The sequence below is a fragment of the Haplochromis burtoni genome, unplaced genomic scaffold (genome assembly GCF_018398535.1).
Source record: "Haplochromis burtoni strain Fernald_Lab_line unplaced genomic scaffold, NCSU_Asbu1 Contig_702, whole genome shotgun sequence".
NCBI lineage: Eukaryota > Metazoa > Chordata > Actinopteri > Cichliformes > Cichlidae > Haplochromis > Haplochromis burtoni.
Window position 1 is genome coordinate 63,607 of NW_024583063.1, and position 11,195 is coordinate 74,801.

At 38.9% G+C, this 11,195-nt stretch overlaps 1 protein-coding gene across 1 annotated transcript in view; it reads left to right on the top strand.

Annotated features, from left to right (window-relative positions):
- The window catches only part of mpp2a (membrane palmitoylated protein 2a), a 17,690-nt gene extending 8,648 nt beyond the window's left edge, over positions 1–9,042 (top strand). The window contains exons 8-14 of the mRNA XM_042215359.1: positions 1,098–1,229; positions 1,329–1,431; positions 2,774–2,842; positions 2,935–3,096; positions 3,771–3,973; positions 5,007–5,135; positions 5,267–9,042. Coding sequence (XP_042071293.1) covers positions 1,098–1,229; positions 1,329–1,431; positions 2,774–2,842; positions 2,935–3,096; positions 3,771–3,973; positions 5,007–5,135; positions 5,267–5,443 — 975 coding nt within the window. The 3' untranslated portion in view covers positions 5,444–9,042. The remainder of the gene's footprint in view (positions 1–1,097; positions 1,230–1,328; positions 1,432–2,773; positions 2,843–2,934; positions 3,097–3,770; positions 3,974–5,006; positions 5,136–5,266) is intronic.
- Positions 9,043–11,195: the final 2,153 nt, after the last annotated feature.

The window sequence follows — 11,195 nt, forward strand, 5'->3', positions numbered from 1 at the left end:
AAACACACCACACACAGAATAGACACATGGGGCTAAATCTATTCTCCTTATTTGTCAGGGTTTCTATTTATTTATTTATTTTTTGGTTATTAACTGAATTTCATTGTTAGAAACTTATTTTCATTAACACTAGAACCTTGTTTTGACCTCTGTTAAATTAAATTAAAACCACGTGATCTCATATTTCATGCCGTTTTAAAAATGGATTTCTTCATCAAATACTGAATTTTGGGGTGTTTGGGATCAAAAGAGAAAAGAAAGTATAACCATTTTTACATAGAACCGCCAAGGATGTTATTTCGACCGCATAGAAACTAATGTAAAATCACTGTTGTGGCACATTGGGCTGCCTAGCAATACGATTGTTTACACACATTTTGACTTAAATGCTGCTGTTACATGAGTCAGAGCTAGCTATATGTGATTGATAAATAAATATGTAGGGAAATGTAGTTAGATGAAACATGAGTAATTGCTGCTGGGCTCAGGGTGGGATATTGAGCTGGGCAGACTGTGGGACCGAAGGCATGGAGAACCAGGTATGTAACTTGCTGTGTAGGGCAGCGTAGGGAACTGAAATGAACAGACACTCCAGAGTGTGGGGAACTAATCCAAATAACTAAAGAGTGAAATCAAGAGAACAGCGCCCTGCTCACTTTCAGGCCTGAGCAGCACCTCAGCAGGTGAAGCTGCGGACTGAGGCAGGGTAGTGTGCAGGTTTGGTCTTAAATATATTTTTTTAAGTGTGTAAGCTGTTGTGCTAGTTTTGTCCAGTCTTTGTTTATTTATTCTAAAGTGTGTTTTAAACTTTACAACCTGCAATTAAATTTTAAAACTCATTGATGAAACCATTCAAATCCCTCAAAATTCACCTTAAATCCTTGTTTTGCCAAATTTGACTTAAAATTAGAAAAATTTGATGAAATAAACAACTTAAGTGAACTTAAAAAATGGCATCTTTGCCATTACTGCAAGCAGCACCTCAGTAATGGCACCTGTGGTAACATGAACCCCTCCTGGCAGTTCTAGTCTTAAAGGGATTTTAAGTTGGGATGCACCACTGAAATAAAGATGTGTACCTCTATGTATTTCTCCAGGTATTCTTTAAGTGTCACTATGATTATGACCCAGCCAACGACAACCTGATTCCTTGCAAGGAGGCGGGGTTAAGGTTTGAGACCGGGGATATCCTGCAAATAGTCAATCAGGATGATGTCAACTGGTGGCAGGTGACAGAATAGTATTTATGTGAACATGTTATAGCTTCCTGTGTGCACATTTTCATATCTTTGGATTGCTTTGCTAATTTTTCTTCATTTGTTGTGCAGGCACGTCATGTGGAAGGTGGGAGTGCTGGGTTAATCCCTAGTCAGATGCTTGAGGAAAAAAGGAAAGCTTTTGTCAAGAGAGATGTGGAGCTGGCACCTGCAGGTAATGTGAAAGAACGAATAAGGTTGTGATGATGGTGACTTTATTTTAACAGAGGGCCTGGACTCTAATCAAAGCATGGACGCAGTGTGTGTTTTGGGCCTTAATGAAATCATCTCACTATGGATGTAAAATATTATTAAAATATTAGTGGATGGTATCAGTCAGATAATCATAGGTGACTTCCTCCTTGAATTATTGCATCACAAGATTTTCAGGAAACTTGAAGAAACCTTGAGGTCAGTGTCGCTGAGATTCAAACTCATCTGAAATTTTAGTAGCTGCACCTTCAAAATCCAAAACATTTCAAAATCCCACATTGGCACATTTTGGAGTTATAGCATTCACAAACGTGAGTGTCCAAGCTGCTGCCCTGCAGGGTGACGACAGTACTCCATCAGCCTTTTACAGCTTTGGGGTAAAAGCCAAAAATGTTTCATGAACACAACAGAATATGACCCATTTGTATTGAACTATATTAGCATATTATACTGTAAACAGAAATATAAATCATTAATAAACATATGGCAGCAAAAAAAAAAAACAACTTCTGAAAGTGTTAAGTATTAAGTAGGTGTTCATTAAGGAAGGGCATTATGTTTACATGTCTGGTGTGTGTTGCTGCAGCCCATGGTTTATTGATTATTTGTCACTGCCGTGTGGTGGTGCACAAACACGCCAGGTACATGAAGTTTGCTCACATGTTTAAATTTCACAATGTGCCAGTGCACTGGTCTACAATGTTTTAAGAATATTTAGACTTAACTTTTTATAAGAAATATTTTCAATATAACATTGAGCATTATAGCATGAACCTGTATTAGATTACAAGAAAAGAAGTTTGAACATACTCCCACTTTCATATGTGGGAGTTACCCCAGTTATTATGGCATGTAAGAACCATCTCTCTCTGATGTCCAACCTTTGTAAAAGAAAAAAGGTTTTCTTTGCTAAACGTTACCAGTCAATGATGTGTCATTTTTTACACTTCTGTAAATGTGAGATTTACACAAGCATTCGAACAACTGCTAATTCAGTTCGAGTTCACAGAAAGGGTTTTGTTCTGTAAGGGAGCTCTTATCAGTAGATCCAGTAGATCTAATTCCCCTTTTAGAAGCTCAAACATGAATATTAGAACTTAAAGAGGAAAAATTAAATGTGTATGAGACAAAATATCTGGCAGAGACACATGCATGAACATGACTGATCATTACAAGCCAGCTTGTGGGCAAATGAGTGCAAGTTAGTAGTTGTGAAACATGACTGATGCTCATAAATTACTTTAGTTTGAAGTTTGGCTTCAGTTCTCTGCCTACACTAATGCTGTGCTCCAACAATGCAACAGGAAATCTGTGTACTGGTGTTGGAGGAAAGAAGAAGAAGAAGATGATGTATGTGACCACCAAAAATGCAGGTAATAAAACAGGGCCAGGATCAGTTTAGCTCTGCTGGGGTAAAATATTCCTACTGCTTCGTCCTTACTTTCTGCTCTTTGTTCACCCTCAGAGTTTGACAGACATGAGATACTGCTCTATGAGGAGGTGGCCAAGGTCCCACCTTTCAAGAGGAAAACTCTGATTCTGATAGGTGCTCAAGGTGTGGGGAGGCGGAGACTAAAGAATAAGCTTCTACTGAGGGATCCACAGCTCTTTGGGACCATAATTCCATGTATGAAGTCTGATATATTCCATTGCCTTATTGCTTCTTATTGCTAAAGTAGCTAGAATTGTTTTTTTGTTATATTGAGTCGATCGGTAGGCCCACAAACTCCTATGCAGGAAGTTGGTTTCGGCTCTCTGATTAAAAAAACATCTTGATCCCTGATCCTCTGATCAGTCCCCTCTGCATCATCTGAGTCTCAGCCAGTAGATGGTGCAGAGGGGACTCACTCAACCTGACTGCCTTCATGTCCAGATGTCTTCCCTGCTTCCCCTGATAGGAAAAAAGCTGACTAGCTTTGCAGGTCAAATCTTTTTGATTACACCTGTTGTGGCACTTGTTATCCTGGGATGGTTTCAGAGGCCTGTACAATAGGCCCCAAGGGAAGATATTACTGGGAAAGGCTAGAGCAACCTATTAGAGCTATTTGGACTAATATAGATTAATACTCACCTTTAATGTTTCTCAAAGGGTTGAAAAAGGAATGGCCACAGTTTAGACTTTAATAGCAGAAGATTTTATTAAAACAACTTTTCAGTGTGGGGTCTGCTACCAAATGTGGCAGACAAACTGACTAAAATGTCCACCATCCATCTAAAAATTTTTACATTTTGGGTTGGAGAGCTATGTTAGCTGGCTTGAGCTAATAAACTGATCATAGTAACTTCCTTGTATTTGCGCAGACACCTCCAGAAAACCCAAAAAGGGAGAGCGAGAGAGTCGGATGTTTGCTTTCACTACCCGCAGCAAAATGGAAACAGACATCAAGAACGGGCGCTATCTAGAACATGGAGAGTATGAGGGCAACCTGTACGGCTTGAAGATCGACTCCATACATGAGGTGGTGGAGGCAGGGCGGGTCTGCATACTGGACGCCAACCCTCAGGTGTGCACATACATACTCTTGCTCAAGACTTTTCTGTTTTAGCAGTAATCATAAGCAGCAGCATCTTTACTGTCTTCTGTGAAAATTAGGGGCTAATTTGACAGAATCCTGTATACATTACACACATGCTTCTAATAGTTTCTATTGCCAGTTTATTAAAGTGAAATGCTCTACCTTACGTTGTGCTTGAGATGCTGAATCAATGTCGTTGTGCTATTGTGGTAAGCTGATTCAGTTTTACCATGAACACACTGTACAGCATTTTTGTTTTTCCTTTGTTTGAAATGGTCACAAACTTTAGATAGTTTTCATCTTTTTCTGTGACTTTGCTTTTCGCTTCTTCTTCATCTTCTCTGCTTTTCTGATCCCACCATCAAGTCAAGGCCGCTCCGTCCACATAAAACATGGTGATCACTAACCAGTACATGGCCTTAAAGTAGAAAATTTGCACTTGGTATTGCACATAAGCATTGTGCATAATATTGCATACAAGGGAGACTGGGCGAAGGTTAACACAGTGTATTGGATGTGTGCGCGTGTGTGTGTGTGTGTGTGTGTGTGTGTGTGTGTGTGTGTGTCATCTGAAGAGACCATGTTGTAGAATCTGACAGCAGTTGGAAGGAAAGACCTGTGAAATCTCTGTCCCACCTGGTGGGTGCTGCAGCCACTGAAGCAGCTGCTCAGTGCTGTCAGAGTCTCCTGCATGGGGTGGGAGAGAGACTTTGATCTCCTGCATCCATTTGGGTCCACAAAATAAAACCCTCCACATTCCTCACATCGTAATCCCATGACAACTTCTCTACTTTATCTTAAATCTGTTTGACACAGTCAGTCCCATTCAGTCAGCATAGTGTCATGTGCCTCACTCAAGGGCATCTTATTAAGAGTACTGATAAGAGAAAACAGTCTTTCACTCTCGTCAGTCGGTAACTTGTGGTGGATTAGCCCAGTGGGTCAAAAAGTTTAGAGCCTGCAAGAGACTCTTTCAGTCTAATGTACTTGTGTTGATTTTGCTTGCGTGTCTTAATTTTAGTCTCTCAAAGTTCTGCGGACCTCTGAGTTCTTGCCCTACATCGTGTTCCTTCAAGCTCCAGAGTTCGAGGTGCTCAAGGCCATAAATCAGTCAGCTGCAGAGGCAGGGGTCGTCACCAAGACGCTGATGGTAGGAATTGCTCACAGTACAACCATATGCACATAAAGAAGATGAATAACTCAGGAAGCAGCAAATAATGAGAAATCAGTCAAAGCAGAAGTCCTGTGATTAACAGCCCTGCTATCTGTTTTCCTTCACAGGATGAAGAGCTGCAGAGGACGTGCGATGAGAGTGCTAAAATCCAGACAGCTTATGGTCACTACTTTGACCTCAGCATTGTCAACGACAACCTCGACGAGACATACCGCACCGTCAAAGCAGCGCTGGAAACGGTTTCCAAAAACCCCCAGTGGGTCCCGGTCACCTGGGTGTTCTAGAAAGAGACATGTGCTGGACTGAGGAGGGAGGGAACAAGAAAGGAAGCAGGCACTGAAAATATTCCACTGAGTATAAATGATGGGTAATAACTTTACAGGATAACTTCTCAAATTTCCATAATTTAAACAGGATATATTTTCCGTGCTGCAAAGAAAGCGTGGAATTGAAGAAGGAAAGAGATGAACGAGGAGGTGGAAAAAAACCCTTCATTTCAAAAAGTGTGCATATGCATGTGTGTTCCTGTTTACATAGAGACTTCAGAGCAAAGACATGTGCCATTACTGATGATTATCATCAGACATTGTCATTGTTTACATTTTTTGCATTTAATCAGTGCCATCTCAGTGCAACTCAGTGCCATTAGGAACAAGCAAGCTCCATCTTTCACTTTTGTAAGTGTACAGTTTCTCATCATGAAATCAAAAATAGTTTCCCACTGCCTTCTACAGTAAATGTGGATGTTTTGCATAAAGGTTAAGTTGTATAAGGTTTCCTATCAATCCCCTCACACCCATGGGTAAAGCTTTTTTCAGGTTAAGTCTGGTGAGGCCGTCATAATCTTTAAAAAATGTCTCTTGTTCTGGAGTTGGTTGAAAAGTGAAAGGACATCTCTTTCAGGCTTTTAAAAAGATTTGATTTCAACTTTTATTGGTTAGAGACACTAATCACTGAGCAATAGCATCTAAATGGTACATGACCATCAGTGGCAATAATAGATTCAATTTGTTTGAAAAGTCAAAGCTAACATCACATCCAGACCAGGGGTCTCAAACTCCAGTCCTCGAGGGCCGGTGTCCTGAACCACGTATACCTGTTGCAACACAACTGAATACAATTAGTAGGTCATTAGCAAGAGTATAGCACTTGACTATAGAACTTGACTGCATGCAACCCCTAACCCTACTAAATTTGAGTAATGTTGTTTGGAAAAATGTACTTCTAAAAGTACTTTTATTGCTCCATGTTCATTCACTCATGAGCTGCTGTAACGTGAATCAAATAGCTGAATAGCCACTTCAGTCCTCAAGGACTAGAGTTTGAGACCCCTGATCTCGATCAAAACCTAGCATGAAACCTCTCAGCCAGGTTTAAACAGAAAGAAACATTTTTTCTAGATATCTTCACCTATCATAAAAAAACAGCTCGTCACATTTCACTATAATCTCATTTTAACTTTGTTTCAGTGTGCGGCACAGTCGCTTCATTAACAGTTTTTCAATAAGTAGCATACTGGGTGGGTCACATGGATTAAACTATGATTTAGAGAACAAAAAAGAATCAACGAATATCCTCTTCATCCTATGGAGCAGGTGCTGAAAAAAATAGGACAAAGAAATAAATGAGAAGTCTGGAGCTCTGCATTCAGCTGTTAAGTGTTTTTCTTAAATCATGATTTACTCATAATGCTGGCCTCTTCTCATGGTTCTGTTACTAAACCTGAAGCCTCTTTAATTCAGTTCCATGTGTAAATGTGAATGTGGCCACTATTAAGAGCAAATCATAGAATGAGTCTTAGGAGATACACTGTTCATTTAAAACAGAACTCCAGGCCTCAAGAGCCGGTATCCTGCAGGTTTTAGATGTCCTTGATCCAACACCGCTGATTTAAATGGCTAAAATCAACATGTCTTGAAGTTCTCCAGAGGCCTGGTAATGAACTAATCGTTTGATTCAGGTGTGCTGACCCAGGGTGTTATCTAAAACCCTACAGGCCTGATTTAAAACATCACCATTTACTTGATGATTTTCTATTTGATTTCTGTATAGGTTTCTCATCATATTCTAAATTTAATAATTGTTCGCAGACACTTAAAATTCCTGTAAGAATTCAGTCAACTCACTCAGTAACATTTTGACAGCTAATTTTGAGTTTCAGTCTTTTAACTAAAAAACCATTTAGTTGTAGATGTATTTTAAGCTTCTAACCTCTTTTAATTTTAGTGTAGTTTTAGTCGACTAAGTATCATAAGAGTACAGTAGGCTAATCCTGAAGTTGAGTGACTTCATTTAAATATAAAGTGTCAAAGTATGTTGTATTTTACCAGTAAGATTTGCTCCAAACAGTTACAAAGCATCTTATTTTCCTCAATATCCACTTTATGTCTATGTCTCATCTTCTCTTCTACTCAAGTGTTGACATTTTGTTTTGTTTTCATGACAAACAGGGAGCTTCCCTCCAACTTACCCTGTTAATCAGCGGCAGATGAAATACGCACAACTAACCTGACCGAAAAAGAGAGAGATTATTTCTAATTGGATCGCCTCCTTTCTGCCCAGTATATATTCAATACACTTTGTCATAGTTTTTCTCCTCGAGCATTCTTTTTTATTTAGTTGTCATCATGTTTTAGGAAAACTATGATAGAAATGATTGGTCAATGAGATAAACAAATACAAATTTTATTTGTCACATACACAGTACAACATATAGTGAACATGTAGTGATATGCTTGTGTCCTGAATGACTGATATTTAACTGTGCATCATTTATGCTGATAACTTCTAGGACCAAATATGTTTGGTTGTTATAGGTGGATCTAGACCTAGAGTTCAACTAAACATACAGAGTGTCAAGAATATGGAATAAAAGTGCACACATCAGGAAGAAATCAAACAAACACAAGCTGTGAAACTTTACATTGAAGTCATTGTACAAAGCTTTCTTTCACCAGAATGAGTTATTCTGTTTCACTCATCCTGTCATTCTCAGTTAGCACTTTTCATTTTGATGTGTCTGTGATTTTTTTGTTTTTGTTTTTTGTATTTCTTGTGTGAGCTGTAAAAAGGTTGTAGATAGAATGTAGATACACAATCATATAGAAGGAATGATGCTCCCCCCTCGTATTTACAGTATGAGACATGTCAGTGGTAGCCTCAGAGTGAAGACCACAGCAGCTGACCTACATCAAAATAAATGTAAAACAGTATTTTCACCATTTGAATGACAACACAGTGTGTTGTCTTTTGTCTGTTCTTTGTTTTTGCCCTTCAGTTGTAGTGTCACTCTCAGGCCACCGTACTTGTCACAGTTTCCACAGTGCCAACTGAAGTAAAACAAATCATTGTATTTATTTTTTAATTTCATGTATTTTTTGTGGCAGCTACTCAGTATTTTGATGCACAATCGCTTAGCGATATAAGAAAATTTGGTGTTTAACAGTGAACAGAGTCTGGTTCTTTAGGCTGTGTTAGGGGAGCAGTTTTTAGTCAGTCTTTGTAAATAACATTTATATTTATGCTCTAGTTTTTAAAGATGGCTTCAGAAAAGCAGATTTTTGCCTGGCAGCTATACATGTGACGTCTGAATATGCTGGAATAAAACCATCATTACTCTTGAGGACATTCCAAAACCTCGCTGTGTGCTTTTTTCAATGAAATGTCATGAATGCAAAATTAGATTTTTGTCACTGTAACAATCATCAAATCACAGAAAGATTTGATGATCTTGCGATAATAGACTTTCCTGAAGGCAAAACAACAAAATCTTTGCAGTCATGCATTGAATTAAACGGTGAATCAGTGTTGAACCTTGGAATTATTTTGTAAGGCTGCTATTAGTGATGCTTCTGTCTCTACAGAATAAATGATTCAATTATAATTATTTGTGATTATTTTTCTTCTTTCTGCATGTTTTTAGGTGCTTAAAGCCTCAATTATTCATGTGCACTTTTATATTTAATAATTTTATATTTGATAAGTTAAGTATTATAAAAGACACTTTGGAGTGGCATGATGGATGCAAGGCATTTTTCCCTCAAAACAGTTAAACAGGAACCAGCCAATGATATTGGTAATTAATGTAACGTGTGTAAACCATTACTTTTTTTTTGTCTCTCTGGCTCCTCATTTCCTCCACATAGAGATGAAAACATAAAAACAATGTCCAGCACTGTCAAGAGCACGCCAAGTCAACCCTAACCATGTAGAAATGTTGGCCAACTAGAAGCCTACCAGCAATTTATTGCACAGTCTGAAATCATAAAGGGGATAATGGCACCGACCTTTGACACTGCAAGCCAGTGTTTATTTTTATTTACCACAGACATTCTGAAAACATTCAACCAAGAAAAGCATTTTTCCACCGTGGCTGTAGCTCAGGCGGTAGAGCAGGTCATCTACTGATCGAAAGGTTGGTGGTTCGATTTCTGGTTTCCCCTAGGCTACATGCCAAATATCCGTGGGCAAGATACTAACCCCAAATTGCTCTCCGATGCATCCATAAGAGTATGAGTGCGTGTGAATATTACTTAGAAAGCACCTAGAAAAATGTGCTTGTGCGAATGGGTGTGAATGGGTGAGTGCACAAGTTGTGTAAAGTGCTTTGAGTGCTCAGAAGAGTAGAAAAGCGCTATATAAGAACCAGTCCATTTACCATTTACTTCCAGAGGTGCAGAGAAGAACACACACCCCCATCACCATCAACAGTGCTCCTGTGGAGAGAGTGAGCAGCCTCTGTTTCCTAGGTGCACATCTGGTGTAGGATTTCACATGGTCAGTTCACACGAACAAAGCAGTGAAGAAGGTGCAGCAGTGCGTCTTCTTTCTCAGGAGACTGAAGAGATTCGGCATGCGCCCCAACATCCTCAGGACCTTCTACCGCTGTGCCATTGAGAGCATCCTCACCGGATGCATTACTTCTTGGCATGGCAACAGCACCACCTACAACTGGATAGCTCTCCAGAGAGCGGTGCAGTGTTCTGAAAGGTTAATTGGAGATGATATATATATATATATATATATATATATATTTTGATAACTGGTGCCATGAACCCCGATTCTTTTGCGGCTGAGAGGACAAATGTGGCCGAAGGTCGGATCTGAAATGAGGTGGACAGGAGACTGGTCTAAAAAGATTTAAAGGTAGGCACAGCCTGTTCAAAAAAGCAAATTGTGCAGATTGGATGAGTTCTAAATTATCTGTTCGCCGAGTTGATGAGCTTGACCGTTAAATTGGCTCAGTAGTGGTGAAAATCTGTTAAGTAGATTTCTGGTGACATGTCCATGGTGATTTTGGGTAATTTGTGACAAATAAAAAGTAAAGTCTGGGGAATATTTGATGAAAGTTTATTCCTGTCAGGGTTGGGGGAATGTTAAAGTTGATGTGTTGTGTGTTTAAAGTTGATGTGCTGTGTTTAATGTAATTGTGTGCTGTCGGCCAAGTGAAAAAGTTTAGACTAGGGCATTTGGTTAAAGGATTGTTACAAGACAATATATATTGTTACAATATATATATAATTAATCCTTATTTTCTGTTTATATTGTTTTATAGAGGCCAGTGTAGAAAATCGCCCTTGTGAGTTAGAATATGTGCCAAAAGTCACAGAGTACTAGGAGACTGCATGTCTTGTGCAGAGAACAGGAAGTTAGTGCAGAGCTGCATAGGCATATTAATAAAACACAGGAAACCAAACAGAAAAAGTGGAACTAAGCAAACTGTGTGTGTGACGTATAGCAGAACTATGTATAACCACAGTCTGTTCTCGGATTGGATAGTTAAATTTGTGATTGACATGACATTGGCCAATCAGATGAAAGGAAGAAAAATAGGGTCAGAATTTGTACTTGTAACTTAAAACTTGAGTGTAGAGTTTCACACCTATTTTTTGGCTAAGTCCACACACAAATGTTTTTTACACACACACAAATTCTTTTTACACATACATATACAATACTTGAAATGTGCAATTCACTTGTATTTTTATTTTTATTCCTATTTATTCTATTTATCCCCTTCGTATATTTTATTTATAT